The sequence below is a fragment of the Apiospora phragmitis genome (assembly GCF_038363925.1).
Source record: "Apiospora phragmitis strain CBS 135458 chromosome Unknown utg000010l:1.0-9815664.0:1.0-9183399.0, whole genome shotgun sequence".
Lineage (NCBI taxonomy): Eukaryota > Fungi > Ascomycota > Sordariomycetes > Amphisphaeriales > Apiosporaceae > Apiospora > Apiospora phragmitis.
Window position 1 is genome coordinate 3,803,572 of NW_027117409.1, and position 24,896 is coordinate 3,828,467.

The 24,896-nt window shown below is 53.4% G+C and overlaps 7 protein-coding genes across 7 annotated transcripts; 2 read left to right on the top strand and 5 right to left on the bottom strand.

Moving 5' to 3' along the window:
- Positions 1–179: 179 nt before the first annotated feature.
- PG994_010943 (glycosyl hydrolase family 3 N terminal domain-containing protein) lies at positions 180–2,798 on the bottom strand (the record flags this gene model as incomplete). The annotated part of the gene is made up of 4 exons (XM_066862352.1): positions 180–911; positions 1,037–1,677; positions 1,793–2,570; positions 2,688–2,798. 4 exons carry the CDS (start codon positions 2,796–2,798, stop codon positions 180–182), a joined length of 2,262 nt encoding a protein of 753 aa, XP_066711462.1.
- A 684-nt stretch (positions 2,799–3,482) lies between these two features.
- PG994_010944 (uncharacterized protein) lies at positions 3,483–5,286 on the bottom strand (the record flags this gene model as incomplete). Its single annotated transcript, XM_066862353.1, has 3 exons — positions 3,483–4,715; positions 4,825–4,994; positions 5,067–5,286. The coding sequence occupies 3 exons, from the start codon at positions 5,284–5,286 to the stop codon at positions 3,483–3,485; spliced, it is 1,623 nt and encodes a 540-aa protein (XP_066711463.1).
- Positions 5,287–6,151: 865 nt separating this feature from the next.
- Positions 6,152–7,695, top strand: PG994_010945 (Meiotically up-regulated protein; the record flags this gene model as incomplete). Its single annotated transcript, XM_066862354.1, has 6 exons — positions 6,152–6,254; positions 6,318–6,354; positions 6,449–6,947; positions 7,001–7,316; positions 7,368–7,530; positions 7,584–7,695. The coding sequence occupies 6 exons, from the start codon at positions 6,152–6,154 to the stop codon at positions 7,693–7,695; spliced, it is 1,230 nt and encodes a 409-aa protein (XP_066711464.1).
- Positions 7,696–9,038: 1,343 nt separating this feature from the next.
- Positions 9,039–10,635, bottom strand: PG994_010946 (uncharacterized protein; the record flags this gene model as incomplete). Its single annotated transcript, XM_066862355.1, has 4 exons — positions 9,039–9,335; positions 9,409–9,757; positions 9,807–10,047; positions 10,146–10,635. The coding sequence occupies 4 exons, from the start codon at positions 10,633–10,635 to the stop codon at positions 9,039–9,041; spliced, it is 1,377 nt and encodes a 458-aa protein (XP_066711465.1).
- Positions 10,636–14,580: 3,945 nt separating this feature from the next.
- PG994_010947 (uncharacterized protein) lies at positions 14,581–16,437 on the top strand (the record flags this gene model as incomplete). The annotated part of the gene is made up of 3 exons (XM_066862356.1): positions 14,581–14,850; positions 14,926–15,600; positions 15,772–16,437. Coding segments are annotated over 3 exons (1,611 nt in total), but the record flags the coding sequence as incomplete, so codon positions are not given.
- A 1,044-nt stretch (positions 16,438–17,481) lies between these two features.
- Positions 17,482–17,787, bottom strand: PG994_010948 (uncharacterized protein; the record flags this gene model as incomplete). Its single annotated transcript, XM_066862357.1, has 1 exon — positions 17,482–17,787. The coding sequence occupies one exon, from the start codon at positions 17,785–17,787 to the stop codon at positions 17,482–17,484; it is 306 nt and encodes a 101-aa protein (XP_066711467.1).
- Positions 17,788–19,158: 1,371 nt separating this feature from the next.
- Positions 19,159–24,205, bottom strand: PG994_010949 (STE/STE11/CDC15 protein kinase; the record flags this gene model as incomplete). Its single annotated transcript, XM_066862358.1, is given in 11 exon segments — positions 19,159–20,218; positions 20,295–20,751; positions 20,805–21,294; positions 21,345–21,488; positions 21,546–21,990; positions 22,084–22,544; positions 22,674–23,084; positions 23,098–23,643; positions 23,731–23,760; positions 23,811–23,945; positions 24,035–24,205. The coding sequence occupies 11 exon segments, from the start codon at positions 24,203–24,205 to the stop codon at positions 19,159–19,161; spliced, it is 4,350 nt and encodes a 1,449-aa protein (XP_066711468.1).
- Between the last annotated feature and the right edge of the window lie 691 nt (positions 24,206–24,896).

The window sequence follows — 24,896 nt, forward strand, 5'->3', positions numbered from 1 at the left end:
ACGACGACTTCTAATAGGATTAACATTATGTTCTAGTTGTATGTAGCACCGTAAATGCCTAATTCTCTACATCGCCACCATTCTTACTCCCCGTCTCTCTTCGACCAGAGCCGATGGGGATGAGTGCCGTAGGCGACCGACTTTTCAAGTTGCATCACTAGCGCAGACACTACCCCCTTCTAAGCCGCAATCTCGAGGGTACCCTCAAGCTTGATATCTCTGCTGCTGGCTCCTACATTGATTTTATAAGACCCGGGCTGCAGGCGCCACTGCTGCGCGGTGACATCCCACACGCTCAGGTCCCGGCGCGTCAGCGGGAAGGTAACCTTGCTCGTCTTGCCTGGCTCCACGGGAACCTTCTCAAACCCGCGCAGCTGGCGCACTGGCGTCACGAACTCGTCGCTGCTGGGGATGCCGACGTACAGCTGCGCAACCTCGGCGGCCGCGACACCACCCGTGTTGGAAATAGTGCAGGTCACCTGGGCCACGACGTCCCAAAGGGCCGGATGGCCGCCCTGAACCACAGGAACCGCCGGGTCGGGGATCGGCCGTGTGTCGACCCGGTCTTCTTTGCTGACGGCCAGGTCCTTGTACTCGAACGTCGTGTAGCTGAGGCCGTGCCCGAAGGCGTACAGGGGCTCGACGCCGTCGCGGTCGAAGGCGCGGTAGTCGATGTACAGGCCCTCGGTGAAGTCCTGCTGCGGGAAGGCGTCGAACGTCACGGTCCCGTTGAGCAGGTGGCCGTAGTCGGACTCCTGCTTGGCGACGGTGAAGGGCAGCTTGCCGCTGGGGGCCACGTCGCCCCAGAGCACGTCCACGATGCTGTGCCCGCTCTCCTGGCCGGGCAGGCCGGCGTACAGGACGGCGGTCACGTTGGGGGTGGTCGATCCAGGCGTCGACGGTGCGGATGCCTATTGAATCGTTTTTCTGGTTAATGGCGGATTGCGGTGACTTCCACTGGCTGGGGAAGAATGGGGAAGGGAGGACGTTAGTGGAAGGAAAGGGGAAGTAACTGACCAGTGGAATGAATCACGACAATGGTGTTAGTGCAGTTAGCTGCCGTGTTTTTGATGAGTTGGTCACTGAACTCGTCGGTCAAGCTGGTGCGGTCGAAGCTCTCGGAGGAATAGGCGTTGATGAAGACGAGGCAGGCGTCGGCGTTGACGTAGGGGGTCGGGTTGATCGACTCGAAGTCCCAGCGGAGGATGCCGCGGTCCTTGACGACGCGGTCCCGGATGGCGTCGAAGGGCGACACGACGTAGGCGGGCGCGCTGGAGCCGCTGCCGCCGCCCGTGACGAGCGTGCCCTGGAACGTCTCCCAGCCGAAGTTGACCTCGTAGCCGCCGCCGTAGCGCGACGGGTTCTGCCAGGGGCTCGCGGCGACCTGGGCGTCGTACCCGACGACGTATACGAAGTTCGGCTTCTTCAGGGGTAAGGTGCCGTTGACGTTCTTGACCAGGACCGTCCCTGCCGCGCCGATCTCCCGGATGAGGGAGCCGTGGTCCGCCTGCACGTCGATGGGCTCGTGCTTCTGCAGGTTGCTGTACACGCCTGGCGACGGGAACGACCCGTTGTCTTGGTTTGTGTAGTACCATGCCGCGAGGATGCGGGTGGCCATGTCGGTGGCTCGCTCCGCGCTGACGGAACCGTTGTTCACGGCGTTGGTGAGATTCTGGCCTGTGGGGTGGTCTGTCAGCCTTTTCGTTCTTTGCCACTGAAACCCCAGACTCAACCCCAGATTCACCTCTTGCGAGGCGAGCAATGATAGGAATGTAAGAAGACGGCGACTTACCCCAGTATCCGGCGTCAGGCATCACGATATCCAAGCCAGCGTTGGCCGATGCGACCCCTGAGTGCTGGGCTCCCCAGTCGCTGAGCACGAAGCCTTCAAATCCGAGTTCCGTCTTCAAAATTCCGTTTAACATTTTCGAGTTCTGGCATCCGTAGGAGTTATTGACGCGCTGGTACGAGCACATTACACTGACGGCGCCCTCCTTCAGGCCGTCCATGAAGGGGAAGACGTAGAGCTCGTGTAGCGTCCTGTCGTCGACGTTGGAGCTCAGGGACTCGCCGAGGTGGCCGGGATTGCGGCGCCACTCCTGCTCGTTGAGGAGCCAGTGCTTGGGGTTGGCCATGACGCCGGCGTCCTGCATGCCGCGCACAACAGCGCCCATTCCCGCGCCCGCCAGATACGGGTCGTTGGAGAGGCCCTCCCAGTTGCGGCCGCCGCGGACGACGCGGCCGAGGGGCCCCGCGACGGGGCCCAGCGCCACGTTGATGCCCTTGCCGCGGTACTCGTCGCCGAGGGCGCGGCCGTACCGGTACATGAGGCCGCGGTCCCACGTCGCGGCGACGTGGATGCCAGCGGGGAAGGCCGAGACGTACTCGTTGCCCCGGATGCCGTCGGGCGCGTCCGAGAAGCACAGCGCGGGGACGCCCAGGCGCGCGATGGAGCCTGTGTTGCCGACGCACTGGCCCGCGAAGCCGTGGGTCACGTTCAGCTTCTCCTCGAGCGTCGCCTGCGCGACAATGGCCTGGGCGCGGGCGTAGGCATCGGTCCACCGGCACTGCTACCGCCGGAACCCTTGGCTGGACGGAGCACATTGTCAGTACTTTTTTCTCTCTTGAGTTTGATGGGTTGGGTAGATTGATAGATCCTCGGTTAAAAACTCACGAGATGGGTAGACGGGAGGAGACAGGCCATATAATGGGACTTCCGACTCATTGGTATAGCCTTGGCCCAACACGATAGTGCTCTGCCCGAGGAGGGCGCAGAGAGCAGTGGTGAGCGACTTCATGATTGAACGCTTAGACTGCGGGAGGACACGATGAGGAAGCGGAGAAGGAAACCCACGACATCGGGTCTTCCCATGCTTGTATTTATACACTTCTGGTCTTGGATATACTACTTGTATACCCCATACTCAAATAACATGATCCTCGGCCTACTGACTCGTGCGTTCGAATCGGTCACTTGGCCTGATCAAACATACCACTGTCGTGGTGTAGCCCGGTGGTCTACGGTGAGGAACCCGGCCTCGAGGCAGGCGGATGGGGATTGCAAATGGAGTCATGGGTGCTCTTTGCGGTATAGACGATGACGGAATGAACCTCGTGTGGAGTGAACCATGGGGATATTGGGGGAAGCGGGGACAAGTCGTGTGGTCTTGGGTGGTGTGAATTCGGGGTATAATGGATATCCAAAGCTTGGCGTTGTGGGAACTATGCCCGCTCACCGGCCATTCCTGGAAAGGATGAACTCCCCATCAGCAACCGTTTGCGAGTACAAGGATGCAGCTCCAAGAAGTAAGATTGCATGAGGTAATAAATAAGTTTGAACTGGAAAAGTTGATTTGTCACACGGGTGTTGCTTTCTAGAACCGGAGCAACTACACAACTACATAGGTAGACACTGACATCAACAGGGATAAATCTATACCCGATGGATAGAACGCCGGACTTTAGATTATAACGAAGCATAGCTACATCTCTATGACAATCTTGCCCATGCCACGACTGACACAACTCAGCATCGAATCTTTCTTCTCGTCTTCCATCAGAGCCGTTCCGCGATGCTCGACGTTTCCGCATTTCAAGCTGACCTTGCAGGTGCCACAGTTCCCGACCTCGCAGCTGGAGGGTATATCATAGAAGTTCCTCTTGAGCACCTCCAGTAACGTCTCTTCCTCGCCCACCTGCAGCTTCTTCCCTCCACGGTTGGCCACTTCGACCTCGAATGGGTCGCCCGTGGTGTCTGCAGCGAAGGCCTCAAAGTGAATGTCGGCCTCGCTGAGGCCTGCCTCCTTGCTGACGCGTCGGGCCTCGTCCATCATGCGACTAGGACCGCAAACATATACGTAGGAATTCCACCCTAAGTTCTTCATGATCGCAGGTATATCCATCCGCTGGCCCTTCGACGCATCGTAAAGCTTGACCGAGTCTCCCAGCAGATCAAGGGTCTTGGGGAAGGGTATGTCAGCCTCCGAGCGTACGGCATAGTGTAGAATGGTCTGCCAGTGGATCTGCCGATAGGTGTCCATCATCGCCAAGAAGGCCGTGATGCCGATACCACCAGCTATGAAAACATGCTGGCTTGCTGCGCCTTTTGGTTGCACATCCGAAGTGATCCTTCCAACCTGGATGACGTCGCCTTCCGCAGTGCCGTGCATGAACTTCGATCCGCCTCGCGAGGCTTCCTCGAGCGCAACGCCCAGCTCGAAGCGGTTCGGATTCCCGGAGACGATGGAGTAGGACCGTATCAAGCCATTGGGTAGCTTCAGGCGCGCGTGTGACCCCAGCTGTGCGTCTCCAGCCTCGATGTCCTTCTCAACAGCCTCCAGAGTAAAGGAAGTAATTCTCTCCGTCTGCCGCTTCTTCTCCGCGATCTTATAATCCTTCCATTTCTCCGACTTGTCCGGGTTTTCTCCCGCAGCCACCTTCTTCTCTCTGGCCTTCTGATTGGCCACTCGTTTCTGGAAATTACCACGGCTCTCTATGCCCAAGTCCTCGACAGCCGCCAGCTCCTCGTTCATGGCATGGTCGTCCTGCTTCCGGTGCAAGTATTCCTGCACCCGCTCGATGGTCCACTTGGGCCACCTGCGCTCTACCAGGCGGATCTGATCGCCCACCGCTACTGTGCCTCGTTGAGCACCCGGTAGTACCATCCCGTGCGTGAGGTGGCATAGACCTTCGGAGCGAAGTTCTTCAGCTGGAATCTGTGGTTGAGTTTGAAGCTGAGTCCACACCATCAAGCAAGGTCAATGGTTGTTCACCCCACTTCTGTGTCGGAAGTGGCACTTACCAAGGCTGGCGTGGCAGGCTGACCTGTAGGAGAGGGCCGATATCAGGCTCTCCGACTTGGATGATGTCTCCTACGCAGACGTTGCGCTCGTTCATGTACCTCGTGACGAAATTCTCACCGAAGCCACCAGGCTGAAAGCGTGATGCAGCCTCGGGATACTCGGCTTGCCAATCAGGGTAGTGAGAGCTACAATCTAATGGTGGGGTTAGCTAGGGAGAGGGGTATGAAAAGGGGGGTGGGAGAGGAGGCGGGGTTTGTTGCCTACAGCCCAAGATAGCCTTGTCCGAACCACCGTGGAATACCAGATCGTGCTCATCATCGTCAAGCCCTGTCATCGACACAGGAACGCGGCCCTCACGGAGGCGCTTGTCGATCCCGGACAGGACGGAGAGACCTGGCATGGCCTTCATCTTGCTTGACCTGACTTCGAGAATGACATCCCTTTCGAAGGGGGCGTAGAGATCCACATCTGCCGCGGGAGCCATGGTTTGATGACTCGGTGACTTTTACGTATGTACGGTCTACTCGATGTTTGGAATCGATGGACGAGGGAGGAAGATAGCGGCGTGGGATCGGAGGCAGCGACGAGATGGTCTTATAATGCTTACATCGGCGTGATGCACTTGGACCGAGGTTGCGATTGGTTGGTACCGCAATAGTGGACTCGTGCTTATTTACATCTCAAGATACTATATTCAATTACACTAGTTGCACCCAAGCTATGAGATTGTCGCCTTCTCGTTGCCTCTGCTCTCATCAGGGAGCATCATGAAACAGTGCTGCACAGAGTCGCGACTTAGAAAATAAGCAGTCCGAACCACTAGAAGAAGGTCCCCTGAAGTTTTGATAGGTGCGATGTGAAATGCAAGGGGATATAAGGGATCTGTACCTGTGGCTATTGATCGGGTTCATGCGGGCCAGCGATAGATAGTATTGTAGTACTCACTCTCCTTATTGGCGGACAAGACAAGATAAGGCCGCCCATTGCCTGGAAATGGATATTGCCACCTTATAGATACTTTTCAATACCAGACTTTTTCTTTCTTCCTTTGGATACTTGCTCACTGAGAAGGTAGAAGTTGAAGTGGTACATTCTTAGTTGGTCTTACTGGCTTACTTACCTAAAGTGATACGAATCAGGTGGGGCTGTGCCGATTGTGGCTCAAAGCGCAATGCCAGTCCATCCGTCGAACAAGGGAAGGGAACCGTTCTAATAATTCCACCATCAACCAACTTTGACAGCAACTCGACCTTCGAATTTCGGATCACTCGGACGGTCGCCTTTTCGCATCAATCCATCGCATCGACTCGCCGACCATCGAGCCCGAAACTCTTGGATTCCTGCCCGTCATGTCAGATTCACCGCCCGGCCCCGGCCATACCGACTCGATATCCTCACAGCAGCACGATGGAGACAAGCCCAACGAGAAGAAGAAGAGCCGGAGGCCCGCCAGTGAGTGACACCTTCTCTTGCGTGCGCATTGGGGCGGTTTCTGATTGATACGCGTTTGAACAGACACGGCCTTCCGACAGCAGCGTTTGAAGGCATGGCAGTAAGTCTCCCGCGTCCCTTCGTCTCCCGCCCTACAGGCGACGGCGTTGGCGACGACTACGACCACAACAGAATGCTGACGTGAACTCGCACAGGCCGATCCTCACACCCAAAACCGTTCTGCCACTTTTCTTTGCCATAGGAATCATTTTTGCGCCGATCGGTGGACTGCTGCTATACGCCAGCAGTCTGGTCCAGGAACTGCGACTCGACTATACACACTGCTTCGACGAAGCTCCCAACAGCACCGACTTCAAGCCCATGGATAACAAATATGTCATGGCTTCGTTCAAGAACTCCAACACCTCCGTCAATGCCATGTGGCGTCGCGAGACCACCGAGCATTTCTATCCCACATCCAAAACCACCCTCCAGAACCAGACCAGGTGCATTCTGCAATTCGACATTCCCGAAGACATGAAACCGCCCGTCCTGTTCTACTACCGCCTGACCAACTTCTACCAAAACCATCGCCGATACGTCAGCTCTTTCTACCAGGACCAGCTCAAGGGTACGGCCGTTACGGTGGATGGTGTGCTGACCTCGCAATGCAAACCTCTGGCCGACGCTGGAGAAGGCCGGGCCTATTATCCTGTGGACTGATCGCGAACTCCATGTTCAACGACTCTATCGCCAACCCAGTGAAGCTCACTACAGGCAACAGCAACCCCAATGAGACCTACTTCATGTCCCAGACCGGCATCGCCTGGCCTTCGGACAAGGATCTGTACGGTCATTACCCCGAGGACATGGACTTTAAGAAGTTCATCCCACCGCCGAACTGGCAGATTCAGTACCCCGGTAATGAGTACAGTGCGGAGCACCCACCTCCAGATTTGGCCAACGACGAGCATTTCATGGTCTGGATGCGAACCGCGGGCTTGCCGACGTTCAGCAAACTTTACATGCGCAGTGACAATGCCACCATGGGTAGAGGGACATATTCGCTCAGCATCATCTCGAGTAAGCTAATTTTCTCCTGGCACCTAAAGCCCCTGCTAACCCAGTCTTCAGATTTCCGCACTGATGTATTTCAAGGCGAGAAGGCCGTTGTCATTACCACCCGCACAGTCATAGGCGGCAAGAACAACTTCCTGGGAATTGCATACGTCGTCGTCGGAGGCATTTGCATTGTTTTGGGTGTAGTGTTCACCGTGACACATCTGATCAAGCCCAGGTACGTCACCATGCATTGCCATCTCTAACAGTGGCATACTAATTCTTTGGCAGGAAATTGGGTGATCACACCTATCTGTCCTGGAACAATGCCCCCGGTGGTGCCAAAACTAATTCCATGGGTGGTCCGGCGGTTGGTATGTCGACAGGTCGCGATGTGGCATAGAGTGCCGGCGCGGCGTCACCCTCGAGGAATGAAGCGCGATCCCTTGTGCGGATAACCGAAACTTCCGCCGATTCTCACCAGCCTGCAGTCGGGGCAGCGAGCGGCTCTTCTAGCGGCTCGTCCCCGAATAACGGAATTTCAGCAGGCCATGCCAGCAAACCACGACTCGGCGGGCAGATGGATAGTACCGCTAGTTTGAACGTGAGTTTATCGGAGCAGAGCATAACGGGATCTTCGGTCTACGGAGGGACCAGCTCCTTTCGAGAGGGCCGATATCTAAGCCCCCACGACATATTCCGGCTCAGGTCATAAGTGCCTGCGGATTGAAACTTGATTGCTTTTCATGATTGTACGAGTACCCTGCATATGCGCATTACACCCCTGTTTGATGCATGCGATGGGCTAAAAAGGGACCATTATTTGATTCTTGGTTTTCTTTCCCCCCCCTTTTCTATATCTCTTCGTCTTTTCCTTCCCTGCTTGTGTGCGTTATTGGGATCGAAACTCTGGCTGGGATACCATCATCATCACCATGCGAAATTACACCTTTCCGGTGACCAATGTCAGGTATGGACGGATGGGGGCCAATCAGTGAAGGAGAAGGGGGCGGACAAACAAGGATGGACACCCCCTGGTTTGGTCATCTCGCGTGACTCACTATAGTATCGGCGTTACTGGTATCTTTTTCTGTTTGCTTTGATAGACATGATTATACTCATATGTATTGATGTACGTCTCTTTCCTCGATACCACATTAATGGGCAGACGTGTTGAGACCGAAGGGTTTCGTGCTACTAATGAATAGACCCCTGGTACGTATGGGTTGTTTGTTGTCCGGCGTGTCGAGTGCAAGTGGCAATTGGAGACTCGGGCGCACAACGGTCTAACGCTGCCAGTATACTATACTAGCGGACTCGACGGCGTTGGTCAATATGCTAAGCAATTCAGAGTGATGAGGAGACCGGCAGTGTAGTATCGGAAAGGGTCAAGCAATGTATATTGCAATGGCAATCAAGCCTCACACTGTCCAGACGCCGCTCTCCTTGACGTATCTTCGTGATTTTTCTCCTTTCTCTTTCTCTCTCTTTCTCACTTCCCTGGCTGGTGTGTTCGCCTTGGTTTTAAATACAGGCATTCCCTCGTCCCTACATTGCCAACTCCCTGAGCAGTCCGAGTTTCCGGGGAAAATTGACTCGAGCGTCTCTTCTGCCAGCCAAAAAGCAAATATTGTACAAATTCATCCGAGGTTTTCATTAGAGGATTTCCCTCCACGACGTCACGCAAAATGGCAAAATCATCACCCCGTTGATACCTAAGTGATATCAAAGACGAGAAACGGGAGACTACGTCTTCGCGGGCTGCGGCTCTTCAGTCTTGGCCCTCTTCACCTCCTCTACACCTAGGGCCGGTTCCTCGGCCTTGCGCTTGCCGTTGGCTTCTGCGGCCTCAGTCTCGGCTTCAGCCTTCTTCTCCTTCTTGCGGACCAGGCCAGACAGGTCATTGGCGTTCTTCTTAGCCTCCTGAATACGGGCCTCCGTCTCCGCCTTAGACTCGCCCAGAGCAGCACCGAGCAGACCCGTCATGGGGTTTTCGGCGCCCAGAGCGCCCTCTACGTCCACGGGGTTTTTCAGGTCCACCAGCTACAATATTTTTTTCACGGTTAGTCTTTTCAAACGGGCGCGACGAGGAGTAATCGGGGAGTGGAGGACTCACCCGTTGCTCCATGTCGGCAATAATGTCCCTGACCTCGAGGATGCGTTTACGTGAGGCGTCGTTTTCCTCAGGGGCGTGAACTGTCGCCAGCTCCAATTCCTCATTCTGGAGCTTCATGCGCGTGCTAGCAATCGCCTTTTCCAGCTCAGAAACAGCCTCATTGCGCATTTCTTCGTCCAGTGCCTTGGGACCTTGGCCGTCCTCGTCCTGTGAATCTGTCGTGATGGAAGCGAACTCGAGAGCAAGAGAAAGCTTGAAGTGGGCCTCGGCGATAATTTCCGACTCCTCAGGGTAGAGCGCTGACTTGTACTTCAAGGACGCGCGGGTGTCATTGACCGCTAGAGGGAACCTGTGGCTAGTTAGTATTTCGACCGATGATAATTCTCCGAATAACCTACTTCTCATTTTCCAAAGAGATCTCGGCCAGCAAGTCGTGGGTATCGGCGAGGCGCTCCTTAATATGCTTTAAAGAGGGTGAATTATCATCTGCCTTTTCCTTTCCTTTTGAGTCTGCAGCGTCTGCGTCACCTTGTTCAAGTTGTTTCTCAAACATGACTCGCGCCAAATCCAGAACCTCAAAGGCTACGGCCAGGTCATCCTCTTCTTCCTCCTCACCCTCGCCCTCCTCCTCGGCATCCTCTTCCTCATCGGAGCCCTCGAAATTCCTCGTCGCCTGTAAACTGGAAGAGCGGCTTCTTTGCCTCGGGCACTTGCTCGCCTCCCCTCGAGTCCACTACCAGGCGCGTTCTTGGCGATGATGGCGACGCCCTCCTCGGCAACCATTTCGGCGTCGGTCTTTTGCTCCTCGGCCGTCGTGGTGCTGGCCTCGGCAGCTGTGGTCTTGCTCTTGGTAGCTCCGTTGGCAGCCTTGGGCTTCTTCTTCTCGGTGGCAGCCTTGCCGCCCAGCACGTCGCTCTTGCTCTGGCCGACCTTGAACAGGCAGCGGCCGTAGAAGTACAAGATGTCGGCGTTGTCGGGGCTCATCTCGCCGTTGAACTCGGCCTGCATCTCGGCGGCCTGGGCGAAGACCTCGGATGCCTCGTCATACTTCTTCTGCACGTAGAGGGAGTTGGCCTTGGCGGTGAGGTCCGCCAGCGAGACCTTGATGGACTTCTCGCGCTCCTCGGCGTCCATGGGCGGGAGGGATTGGGGGGTTCCGACGGCGGAGACGACGGCCGAAGGGACGGCGGAGAGCGTCGGGGTATCGGTCGGGGTAGGCTCTGCCATGGTGGTGGATGGTTAGATGGTAGATGTTAGGAGTGTATGGGAGGTGAATGCGATGGAGCTGTGATTGGCTATCTCCAGGTCAATGGATCAAAAATGGGGCTTGACAAGATGGCTTGGATGGGGACAATTATCAAAAGGGCAATGGGATGAGATGGTCGAGAGGACCAATGGGTTGATCTCGGGTGTTCAGTCGGGATGCGACAATATTCTTGCTCGTGGAATTGATGGAAGGTAAAAGTTGCGCGTGCCACACGGCTTGGAGCTTGGATGCAACCAAGTGCAGTGTAAGTGGGCTGACCTGACGCGAAGAAAACCACTGTAAGTAGGCTCGGCAAGGGGCGACCGCGTCAAGCTGACGGGGTCGAGACGACGAGGGGAGCTTGAGCCATTAGGGACTGTGTGAACAGACAGTACACATTATAGATTTCAGACTGTAATCTTGACCAGCATCACGTGATCGAGATAGTTGCTGTTTACTGCTACTTTTAGTGCTGCTATCCAACTCGTCTAACAGTGTAGCAGCAGCAGCAGACATCTCCCACAGCATTGCAGTCGCTGTAAAAGACGACACTTAATACATGATGTTGAATACCTACATCATAGGTCAACTACAATCAATAATCACTACTTCGAATCCAGCTCCCTGCTCGTGAGGTGCGCGACTGCCCGATGACAGCAACAACACATGCTACCAAGTAAGACCAGCTATGTCGTTGCTAGTCATCTCGTCGCCATTTGACCCCATCGCTGGCCGCCGAACACCATAACTACATGTTGGGCCTGATAGATGCACAAGTCTGGAATATTTTCTGTTGTTGGTCCACCAGAACATGAGAAGCGTGACGTAAATCCTGGCTTCCGGCCTGCTGCGCGCCCACTTACAATGAAACGACGGAAGAATTGGGCCGCCGCCTTGCAGTGTCCGAAGTCCGTCATGAGACTTTTCTCTATTGGCCGTTTGCAGGGCTCCCGATGTCCGAGTGCCAAGGATAGACCCCTTTCCCTGTAGCCACAATATTTGTTCCTGTGTTGTAGCGTCATCTACGGAGTACTCCGAATAACTATAGGAGTTGAGAAAGAGGGTGTAGCTCAAGATAAGTGAACGTGGACCTCAGAGGCTAGGAGGACACCTGGTTCCCCTAATTGACGTTTTCTTATTCCTACAGCACACTTACGTCCCAAGGTTCGTTCGCACAATCAATTGATTATCAATTGATTGACGTCTTTTTGTTCCCGAGCATGATCGTCACAAACCTTATCTTTTTATTCCCTTTGCATATGCGTCAGCTCTGGCACCTTGACGCTCTGAGTTGCCGGTAGTGCCGCCTTGCGTACAAAGTTGCCGGCGCCTCGCAGACTTCTTACCTAAGGGCATGTTACATCTTTATATATTTGCTTCAGCAAATGGTTCTGGCCGTACACCCAATCAGTAGTTACAATGCGAAATTCGCTGAGAGCGCCATTAAGCACGGCTCGAAACCTGGGCTGACTGAATACTCTGTTAAGACGTTATTTTATTTTATGTTTCATTTACCAAGCTTTTGGCCGTTGCTCTTGTTAGTTCTAGAAAAACGTCGTTTTCAGCTGGGTAGTGGTTACCTGGCTGGCTGTACCTCCAGTAGCGAGGAGAGAGCTTATACAATTAGCATCAAATTTGATCGCATTGTGGTTCCCGAGTAGAAGGTCAGAAACAGTAGGGGGTATCCCGTATTGTATAATTAACCTGTCAACCAATCCGCAATCTTACATTTTATTTATATACTGTATCCAGTTCAACGTTGCAATACGCGACAGCCACACTCACCGATATGTACCCCGTCCGTCCCATTGTACGTGTGGGCGGGCCATGGGAAACGTGGACGTGGGACTGGAGAGCGTCCGCCCCACCCCTCCCCCAAGCCTCCAAGCCCCCAAGCCCCATCCCCATCATTCGTATGGGATGGGATGGCTTCCAGGGATACTGGCTTCTCCGCCATTGTCACCACCAACCACCATTAACCATGGCGAATCGGGTTACTGGGCGGGCAAAGAGGGTTACGTGAAGGCGGTTTCATGTCCAGAAGCCTGCCCAATCAAAGCATACATGTAAGAGCGGAAGGCTTTATATCTCTAGGCAAAGGGGGGTCCCCGTGGGCAGGTTTGGACTGTTTGCGTGGTTGTATGTAAGATAGAGGAGTGCGCGGGTCTCCATTGATTATCACATCACTGCTGATCTTGATTCCTCCCGGCCTCTGCCTCCCTGCATGGGCGAGCCCACACAGCGGAGGGTTGCGTGGAGGGGGAGGGGGGAGGGGGAGGGGGAGGGGGAATGACCGCGTGTGTGTCGTGCTACGTGCCATTTGGATCAAGGGGCGGATATAGACTATCTTGATTGCCAGATTGATTAATAGAGGACACACATGCTGAGGAAAGTTGATGAGTTTTGTCTTTGTCCCTGTAAATCTGTCTTTTGATTTTGATTAGCTCCTGCGATTATGCCGAAGTACAATAAGCTTTGGCCCTTTCTCCCTTTATTCAACTGATCCACCCGCTCGGCTCAGCTAAGTGGGATCAATTTGCTTTTAGCTCGGTGGATGGGATCTAGCTACATAGGTTATGTAGCCTGCCAGTCTGCTAGGCTCTGCTGGTACGTACGTACATCCCGTTGACCTGCGTTTAGGTACCAGATGTGATTAGCCTGTGCGCCATGGAAGCGTGCGTCATCAGCTGGCATTGGATGGGTACAGTCAGTATTTTACTTTACCAGCAAAATGGCAAATGGCAAATGGCAGAAAACTTGATCGGGGAGGGGGCACCAGGCAATTCGACATGCCATGTAACTCGATACTCGATCCGTCTAGGAAGGTAGGCCGTAATACGTTATACATCCCAACTATGTCTGCTTCCGATCTGCAAGCAGCGATCTGCAAGCAAATGTTACCTGCGGCCGATATATGTATAGGACGACCGACCTACAGACGAGCAAACTGCATGATAACCGCCAGACCACCGTGCATCTGCCCACATGTGATTGTCACGGTTCGTTCTGATCAACACATGGTGGTTATTGTTTTGTCTCGTCTTCCCGTTCTTTTTTCCTTCTTCCCTCCTAGGCTTATCCTGCGCCCAAGAATGCGCCGTCTCAAAACCATAATCAAGGGCCGGCCGGTAGTAGTTTACGCAGCTAGGGAGACGCACTGCATTACGCGAGACGTGCCTGCTTTTAGTCCCAACGTCGCAAAATAGGTACAGTAGTAGCAGGAAGATTGTGTTTCTCGTCAGCACCAAACGATAGTTGCGTTTGTGCCCTACGGGGTCTAGACTTATATTTAGGCTTAGAGGTAACACAGGAGTGCACTGAAGTGAAAGAATAGACTGATGAGCTGAGCTGACATCTGAAAATCGAGACGAGGGAAGCGACTTGACTTGACAGGGGCCGGGGCCAGGGTTGTCTGTCTTCCCATGTCCGTACCTAAACCGCAACAAGTAGCTGGATGTACATCACTGATGCCCTTGCCGGCACCACCTCCCCGTTACCAATTTATTAACTTGTACTCACTCGCATACCTGCGATTTGATTTGATTGTGGTCGTACAAGCACCAGACACTCGTCACTTCCCATTCTTCAGCAAAAACTCTTGGCCAGTCGCCCGTTCCCTCCGCCTCCTCCCTTCTTTTATTCTTTTCTTGGCCGTGTCTGTCTGTTATTCGTTCCCTGTACTGCAACCAAAGGCTTCGGATGTTACGCTGCTGACCTTCTCGACGACATTCTTGACGACCTTGCCTGCTTACCCACCCGTTACATGTCGCATTCGATTTGTTAGGGCCGCAACCTCCGGTGCTCGGATTCCTTCCTGGCCGCCCAACATGATTATATCGGCCTATTCCCGTTGACTCCGGCTCTTTGGGGGCTTCACGGTAATTGCCCTTCTCACCACCTACATCCACCTGCGCCCACAATGGAAGGAGCGCTCGTATGAATACGCCCACACTTTCTACGATTCCGCCTCGACGCTTCTCAATGGCCAGGATTACAACAATACCCTCTACCAACCCGGCAATGAGGGCATGGTCTCGCAGTACCACAACTTCAGCAGTCCTTGCGACAGCTTCCCCGAAAGCAATGGCATCGTCTTGGTCATGAAGACAGGCGCCACCGAGGCGTTCGACAGAATACCCACCCAATTGCTCACCACACTGCAATGCCTTCCCGACTTCCTGCTCTTTTCCGATATGGTACGCGACGCAACGCAATGCGCCCAAAACTAAGCTCAGCTACGCAAGTGAGACATTCAGTTAACATGTGTGCAGGAACAACAAATCGGCAAGCACCACATTTACGACGTGCTCGCCGACGTGGAGGAGACGGCCAAAGCGCATAATGAAGATTTCGACCTCTATCGCGACCAGAAGGAATGCCCGGTGTCGCAGAAGTCGTGCGTCGATGCGAAAACAGACAGCCACAAAGCCTGGAACCTCGACAAGTACAAGTTCATCCCCATGATGGAGAAGACGTGGCGAATGCGCCCCGGACGCGACTGGTACGTCTTTGCCGAGGCCGACACGTACATTTTCTGGCCCAACATGGTGCATTGGCTGCACACGCAGAGCCAGTTCAGTCCCAAGGAGAAGCTCTACCTGGGAAGTCGGAGCTTCATAGGAGGTACTCCTTTTGCCCACGGCGGATCTGGCTACGTTATGAGCGGGGCCTTGCTGCGGCATCTTATTGAGTACCACCCCGGCATGGTCAAGCAGTACAACGCAAAAGGCGCCCATGAGTGCTGTGGCGACCTGATGCTTGCCCAGGCGCTCGAAGAATACGAAAACGTCAAGATCCGCCAGGCATGGCCCATGTTCAATGGCGAAAAGCCTAGCACGCTTCCCTTTGGTCCAGGCCACTGGTGTGAACCCATCTTGACCATGCATCACATGAACGCGGAGGAAATCAGCAGCGTGTGGCAGTTTGAGCAGACACGCAAGACCGAAGTAAGTTGGAGCCACAAACCCCTTAATACATTGTCATTGGGAGGCGCCGACAGGGCGGTTGGAACTTTGAAATCAGCCCATCCCCATCCTCGGAAATCCGCCCCCTGAGCTTGTTTTCAAGCCACATGTTCCAAACTATTGGAAACCCGGCTAACGTAGTTTTCGTCACAGCGCACTCTCCTAATCAAGGACTTGTTTGATGCCCTCATAGCCCCAAAGATGCAGGATACGCGCCAAGACTGGGACAACCTTTCGGACGATGTATGCTATATCAATCCTGACCCCGCGGTACAGAAACGCGCAGAGGGCCATTTGCGTGATCGCCAGAAGAAACCTGAGGACATGACGGCGGTCGAGAAGGAGGCATGGAAATCGCCGGAACACTGCGCCAAAGTCTGCCAAGAGGAGGATGTACCTGAGGAATGGGAACTCGACACGAAAGATCAAAAGGTGATACCACGAGATCCATCTCGCAAGGACCAGGATTCAGCAAGTGCTAGCGACACGGAGAAAGCGGAAGACACTGGTCCCAGTGACGCTGCAGCTCGAGAGGCCTGGCACAAGACCATGGCGGAGAAGAAGAAGAACCGGACCTGCTTCCAGTACCGATGGCACGACGAGCAGTGCTGTACAGCGCGCAGCTTCAAGCTCGGGGCACCGAAGGCGGCGCCCGAGGACGGCAAGGACAAAGAGCGATGGGCGAGCGGTTGGGATCTGAAGGGCATCAATGACTGGATTGATGCCACTGGCGAGTGCACTAAGGTTAATTGGATAACGCCCAAACTTGAGACATGGGTCAGTCACGACTTTGATGAAAAGCGACGCATCACAGTGTAATCGGTGCGAACATCTTGACGACAAAAACAAAGGATAGAAACGGAGATTTTTGTGCGAAAGGATCAAAACTACAGGAGTTCGCATCACAGGGGGTTATCCGTGGGGCATTCGTCATTCCTTGCACTGTCACCAGAAAGTTAGATGCGCACATTATCATTAGGAGGAGTTTGGGGCGTTTTTGGCTGCCTGGTTAGGCATATACAACTAGAAAGGGAGCATCTTTAGCAGGATTGTATCTGCGAGGGCAGGTCTGCTATTTTCAAGGGCAGGAAAGCAGTACGGTAGCTACAGCAGCAGCAGTAGCGAGCTGCACCGACAGTGCCGCAACGAGTGTGAGATTTGTTGACTTGAGACTAACGGCCGACAAGGGGGAGGCGAGGGTACAATTTTGGTAATGACTTCGCTCACCACGGATCTCTGTACTAGCTAGGCAGACCAGACAGAGAACATAAAAGAAGAAACAAAGCTCAATCCTAGGAGATATAACCATGAGTCTTGGAAGAAATACGTAGTCTCTCTAGACTAGTGATTATCGTGAGTTAACATGGTCACATCTGTACGTTATATCCAGTAAAGCGAATATGGATGAAATGTTTGAGTGATTCTGACATTTTCAAAGAGACATTAATTTCAAGTTTACTAGTAACCAGGCATCTACAAGCCTAATACATTTTATTGGTTTTTGAAGTGTCTCTAGAAGTCGTATATATCCACTTGGTATGTAAGGCTTCCACATCGCCTGCAGAAATCATTAATACCGGACAGCCTCAGAAGCCGTATACTCGCTTATACGACTGGCTGCATGGTATTTACCGAGTCTGGTTCTTTCCTTTTTGCTGGCAGTATTGTACTTTCTGTCTGTCCATCATCACGGCCGTGCTCCTTCTAACCAACCGCTTGCTGCTCCAGGGGGGTTCTAGGAAAAGCTTACTATACAGTTGACTGTCAAACCCGCTAGAAGTAAACAATGCTATTAGCCTGGCTGGACCACCGGTAGTAGGAGACCATTGATGATGAGGCCCACCAAAGGTTCCCGTGATTCCATCAATCACTGGCTGGGTTCGCCGAGTGAGCCAACGGTGGTTTACCCCTGCACCAGGACCCAACTCGGCTTTTCGGATCGCGTCCTTCATCCTGATCACCGTATCCCAGTAATGCTCCCACCTTGGATCCCCAGGTCCGGAGGTGGCGCTCGTCGTTGTCGTCGGGGCCGTGCACCTGCACGCCGATCCGTTCGAGGCGCGGAAACGCCGCCCGGAGGTGGCGGTCGAAGCGAGGGAACGCCGCCAAGGCTCCCTCGTTGTCGCCCGGCGTCCAGTCGAACTCGTGATATCCCAGGTTCATGAACATGATCTCCGTTAGATCGGGGCAGCAGCCGTGCTTCGCGAGGAGCAAAGCTGGGCAGAAAAAGGAGATGTAATGGTGGAAGGGGGGTGAGAGCCACCATCTCCTCCTCCACCTTCACCGCCACCGTCATCCGGCAGGCAGGCAGCGTAATGGCGCTATGAGGGATGGGAGAACGAGGCAAGCCTGATCAAGCTGGCGTTGCCGGCGCCAATGGCCGGGGTATGACGAACACAGTCGGGCAACGACCCAGAAATGTGTATGGTGTTCAACCCGTACAGCATACCAATCGCTTCGGCATGGACTTGCTTGTTTGTGCGCAGGATGGCAACGGAAATGAACCGTGCCCCCGAAAGCGACATGGTATTATAATATGTCGGCGCACGCCACAATTTGACTTGCGACTTCCTGGCGGTCAATAGTTCTCGGTACTAAGCAATGGCATCAGTATTGAGTCGAAGAGCATATATATATTTATCCGTTGATATACTCACTATCATATTTCGGATCTCGGGAGGGAAGCTGAACCATCCCAACGGCTCCTCGACCTTAGCCATGGCAAAGAAACGGGCGGCTCGTTTTGAACGAGACAATCGAAGACTGGCCACAATGGACTCTTTTATTCGAGACGCAACTCGACTAAAGGAGCTGCATGATGGCGGAAGGGGAGAGAAGAGCAATATATCCTATTCAGCAGAAGCGAACCACAACTTCTCCGTAAATCGACCATTCTAAGTTTGTCGAGGACCAAGTTTGAGGGCAGTTATATCATATTATGCTTCATGGGACTCTCAAGTCTTCTTCACATCGTATAGGGCGAGGGGGTTTAACACAGGACAGCCTCGAAAGCCGAGTATCCATTCATCCATAGTTACTCCATACAACTCATACGTCATATATTCATACCAGGTCCTTAACAGATGATATAGCATCTACTTCCCCCCCTCATTCCCGGTACGTAGTATTTCATTATCCATCCATGCATGCGTTTTTGCCCTCGTATGCCCTCTTTTCTTTGATGCAGGATTTCCACCCGTCCTTTCCTTCCCTCGCCCCTGTGCCGTGCTATGCTATGAAGCTTTCCCGAACTTTTGAACGTTTTAATGCGTTTTTCTTGTTCGAATAGAACAAATGTCAAAATGGCTAGGTAAAGGAGGAGCAACAGAACGAACGCCTTTTGTATGCATGCATGCCACCATCGCCCGCTCTGGGAAACAAGCCACAACCACCACTGAAAACAAATCATGAATGCCAAGCCTGCATCGCATGACAGGCAGACAGGCAGTCAATACCACACACTAGACTGACTGACTGAATAACAGACCGAGAGTGGCTGACAACACCACCCCATCATAATCAGTTGAGACCGAAACGCCACTACGCGCCCGGAGTCCATTTCTTGGCCCCGCCCTCACTAGGGGCGCGACTCCGCCGCTGTTTTCCGGAACCCGAACGTGAGTGACTCGTACTAGTACTACTAACCGAGCCATTGCGCCTAGACGACGACGACGACGACGACAAGGTCGGACTCTCTGGTACGAAGGGATATCTAGTCCCACTGCCACTTCCCCCATCAGCAGTCAGGTTTTCCTTGTTGCTGAAGACGCTATTGCGCCTCAAGTCCGACAGGTCGCTCACCGAAGTACGCGGTAGCACGCCCGGGTTGCGAGGCAGTCGGCTCTTACTGCCGACGCTCGAGCTCAGATCACCACTGACCCGTCGCGGTATCGAGGACACCGGGATGCCGGTACTATCTCGGCTCCGCGGTCTATAAAGCGACGGGTCGCGGTCGTGCGTGATAGAAACCGCAGAACGCTTTGGGCTGTGTGCTACCTCGATAAAGGCAGACTGAGAGGACCGGTGGGCATGTGTCGGAGTCATGGGGGTGGATGCCGAAGAATGGAGAGAGGGTGGGGTGTAGATACGGCGCGACCCAGGTCGCGAGCCAGGCCGCGTACGGCCTACACTTGTTGCGGCTGATGACGACGCAGATAGACTCGATATGCTACTAGTAGCGAGCTCAGACTCGCCATTGATGTGGGATCTGACAAGCTCGGATGCCAAGTTTCGTACCAACACTGCAGAGTCTTTGTCCGCCAGCGTCTGGATGTCCTCGAGAAGTGATGTGAGACATTTGTCTCTTGAGCTGCTGAAGTAATCGATTTCGCGTGCGTCCAGGATGTTGCGGACGAGACGAAGCAAATTCAACCGCACAACTGCCTTCTTGTGGCCCAGCTTTTGCCCGATTCCTGAGAACATATCGGATGTTGCCAACATGGATGACAGCGAAGGGCTCAGGCGAAGAAGTTTGAGCAGGGGCTCGAGCAGATTCGGGTCGAACGCATTAACTTTAGAATTAGTGAAGCAAGAAATGATTTCTTGGGTGAAGCTGCCGTTGATAAGGTGCCCCTCAACCTTGGCAGTCTCTTCTTGCAGCCTAATGAATGGTCAGTAAAAGTGCCAGCCACAGATGGTAAACAGGGGTAAGTAAGGGGCTTTAGTCATCAACGTACCATACAAAAATGGCGTCCAAGGCCGTTACCTGCCAGTACTGATCTGCCAGAAGAGACACATAAAAGTCCAGACCTTTGTTTTGCCACAAAAACCGGCGGCCTTTGCTTCCAGAATGCGCCATGTCGCATAGAATAGGAAGAACAAACTCCTTGGGTGGTCTGTCAGTCTTCATCATCTTGAGCAGCAACGGCACGATACCATTGACTGCTGCATATTCCTGTCGGTCTTTGCTCAGGCGGCAGAGATTGAACAAGGTATTGAGCACCTGGTTGGATATCTCCCGGAAATGACGGTGGCTTTTCTTCATGGTCCCGCTCAACAGGTCGATCAGCAGATCGATGGCATCGGCCGAGTGTAGTGTTTCCAACGTAGTGGACAACATAGACAGATTTTTGATGAACTTGAGCATTGTGATCTGATGTGCTGGCGTCATCCGGCGCAGATCCTTGAGAATACCTGCGACTGGCGTTAGCATGACAGAAACTTTACAGGCTTGAAATGGGACTGACTCTTCAGCACTTGGCGGTCAGCCACCATCTCCTTGACGTAGTTCTCGGCTTGGGAGAACAGATAGAAGATGTTGACGATACGGCCCTCGATAGCTTCTATCAGTTCATCCCCTTCGTCTTCGTCCAGTACCCTGTGCAGCACCAAGGCTAGCGGGTCTAGGATCTTGCTCCTGGAAAAGATGCGGCAGAAATCATTCTTGGGAGTAGGTCCTTGAAGTTCGAATACATTCCAGATACCGTTGACGCCGATCAGCACAAGGTCTCGAGCACTATCGTAGTCCTCGTCTAAGAACTCCACCAGGACGTTGAGACCGCCAGCGCTCACGAACATCTGCAAGGTTAGAGTCGAGGTTTGATACATTTGTCGTACAAAGGCGGCGGCTTCCAATCGTATTTCGTTCGAGTATTGCCTCGCTGCAAATTTAGTAATAATGGGGATACCACCAACAAAGCATATGTTCTCCTGTAGCTCAACATCGTCCAGAATAATCTGCCACACTGTTAGCTCCTGCCACCTTGCTTTAGGGGCATATTGCTTACCGTATTCACGACTTTGAGCAACTGCAGGATCATGTGCTGTCGGCTTTTCACTGTACATGGCTCAAGGAGCTCCAATATAGGCAACAGGCCATGTGCACTGATGATGAGGTCTTTGACTTCTGCATGTTCCCACAGAAGGGCAAGCTGGACATTGTTAGAGACACGATGTACTTGGGGCGAACGACTGTTTGGCCGACTTACCAGATCCTCGGAAAGCTCCGAGAGCTTTTCTTCGCCTTCTATCATTTTGATTGATCGTACAAGCGCCTCCACCTTCTCTGCTAACCTGGCATGCCGGTCTCGGGCAATGTTTGCCTCGAGGTCCATTTCATCCCAGCCTGGGTCCATAAAAGCAAAAGGATCATCTTCATCTTCGTCGTCGCCAAGCCACGAGTTGTTGGATAGCTTGGATAGGACCATAAGCCCGCCGTCTTCCGAGCCTCGGTCGCTTTCGGCCTTTTCGGTAATATTGTCGCCAGGACCAAATATATCGGAGAAATCTTCGTCGCCTTCGCTCTCTGCAAACTTCTGTATCTCAATGGACGACCGCGACCGTTGCATCTGCCGATCCGGTAGAACTGAGGGTCGCGACGAGGCTGTTCGTCTCATGCTTCCACTAACAGGTGATTGCGTAGAACGGGGTAAACTAGTGAGGTCTGAAGGGTGGAATAGCTGGGGAGTCTCGGGCTGCCGAGTATTAGCTTACACCATTCGGGTAAATAGAGCCATAGGAGCATACCTTTCTCGATTGGCCAATCCTCTGGTTAAAGATGAGATCAGTTTGGTCATTGTTGTCGAAGAGGTCCGAATAATCTTCCACCGTTTGCTCTCTATAAAGCAGATCAGGCCGCGACGGCAACTCAAATTTATTCCCCAGGCTCTTCGCCTGCGACTTTCGCCGATAGTGCCCGCTGGTGGAGCGTTTCCGGGGAGACCTTGTAGGCTCCGGGACTCTAGCTGCCCTTTTGGTTCCGGGGTCTTTTCCGGACCAAAGGGGAATCTCCAGTTAGGTCGAATGGTCTTTTCTTGAGGATCTTCTTCATGGAAACCGCCAAAATTCTTCATAGTCATGAGCTCTCCATCCATATCGGTATCCCAATTTCCAGATATATCGCGGGAGCTATCAATCGAAGCAAATTGCTTCAAGCGGTCAGCGGAGAGCATCCCCCCAAAGTGATCTTGCGGTTTGATCAGAGGAAGCTGCAAGGCGGTAGGCGATATTGCAGTGGCAAAGTCATTGTCCCAATTATCGTCATCTGTATGGTATCAGTACTGTTTCCCCAACGCCGCGTGAGAACGGCCAGAACCCGAGCTCCGCAAACAACTTACCAGCAAGTTCAGGAGACCGGAAGTCCTCGGCCGTTGGCCGGGGCTGGCGAGAGTCAAAGGCCCCTTTGCCGGCGTATTAAGACCAGATCTCGTTTGTGGGTGGTTCTGCTGGGGCGGGCCAGAGTCCGAGCCAGTAGAGGCCCGTAGATTATTGGTGTCGGATGTTAAAGCCTTGTTCCATTGTTTGACTTCTTCAACGGCTTGGCTGAAGTTAGCCGAGGCCTTTGCGACTGGGGCGTCGCTCCTCCGGCAGCCGACTATCCAGTTGTGCTTGAGCAGCTTTCTCGCAGAGACACGAAGATTCGGATCTTTCTGAAAACATTGCATCAAAAAGTCCCGAGCAGCCTGTGTCGAGTTAGAACCGCAGAGAGTGTAGGTCCGGTACAATCTATCACATGAGCTTGCACGGGTCTTGGTCACTTACAGAAGATACGCCTTCGGGTAGAGGAGGATGATCATCGTTAACAATAGCGAATAGTGCGGGCATGGCTTGCAAATGATGGTATGGTGGTTTTCCTTGCAGCAGCTCGATAACAGTACATCCTAAACTCCAGATATCTGATGCAGGCGTGGCACCGGATAATTCAATTATTTCTGGCGCCATCCAGTACGGTGTTCCCACCACTTGAGCCTCCTTGTCAGGCCCGCTCAGAGTACTTGTAGAAACACCGAAGTCGGCGAGCTTTACTTTGCCGTCCTTTGTAGTCAGGATATTGGCTCCCTTGATATCACGATGAATAACACCTTGGTCGTGTAGATACTGAAGGCCTTGCAAAACCTGGGTCATATATACGCCCACAAGGTTCTCTGGGAACTTGCCGTATGCTTTGCATATCGAATGGAGAGAGCCATTCTCGCAATACCTGAAATCCATGTAAGTTTGTTTCCCAGCACGACATAAATCCATGAGCGGCATAACATACTCCAAAACAATATTTAGGCAGTCTATCGACTTGACAAAGCCGACATACTTGACGATGTTGTCGTGCTACAACCATTGTCAGCCCCGCAAGAACTGCCTTGGGCAGCCGGCCCATAACTTTGGGGCGAGTCTTACATGTAAGTTCTTCAGCAGATCGATCTCGGCCTAAACAAAAGTCAGCATTCTATCTTCCACCGACATCTGGTCGCACCCACCTCGATCATGCGCAATTCGCTCTTAGGCAAATTGACGAGCTTGATTTGCTTGACCGCAACCGCCTCGCCGGTACCCCAATGGATCGCTTTGTAGACGGCGCCGAAGGCTCCCTTGCCCAGGCATTCTCCCAGGCGCTATTACACTCCGTATTAGCTTGTGTGCCTGGCGGAACCAATACTTGCCAACTGCAAGTTAGGTATGGGCTCCTTTGTTCTGTACGTACGTAATCCTTCAGCCCTGGATCCTGAACCGCCCTGTCGCGACCACCGCTTCCTTTCCTCGGAGTACCTGAGTGTCGAACCGCCACAGCAGGTCTGCCATTGGCGGCATGATACTGGCGCTCACCCGTGGATGAGGTAGACGGGTTCGAGGAATGGCCCGAGGAGGGCGCCATGACCGGTTGTCTTCAACGCTTCTTCTAGTAGACGACTACTCGCGGCTTCGGCGTTACTGTGCTTCGGCGAGACTGGTGGGCTGTTCGAGGGCACACGGCGGCGGGAACTGCGACTGCGAGGGGCAAAGGAAAAGGTGGTCGGCGACATGAATCAAGTGCTTGTCCCATTCCAGCTCGTGCAGTCTGGAGTTTCCCTCTCGTCTTTTCGTGGTTGCGTTTTCGTTTCGGCCGTCCAGCTACTGGCGCCAACGGGTAGGCCAAACCAATCAATGGGCTATACGGTAACGGATACAGTAGGAGAGGATAGTCCTGAGTTTCGTTTCGTGGGGTTATGCAAGGCACGTTGCAGCAGAAAGTCTGTTGGATGTGTCTGGTGTGTCCGTCTACATGTACATTTTCAAATTTAGCTTGGCTTCCGTGCAATTGTAAATTCAGGCGGCAAGTGGGAAGAAGCTTGTGGTGCGTTGGACAAAAGTGCCATCTTACCACTCACGGGCGTTGCTTGCGTTGCGTTGCTTGCTCGGGCACCAATCACTTTGTCACCAAGTCCCGATCGTAGATTAAGTGCGGGACGGGCTTCCCTGTGCCTGCGCCCTGTACCAGAATAACAGAGAGAGCGAGTGAGGGCACTGCTGATGAGGTCTGGCGCAGATGCAAGGAAACGCGCCGGTTTCCAAGTGAGAGTGGGAAA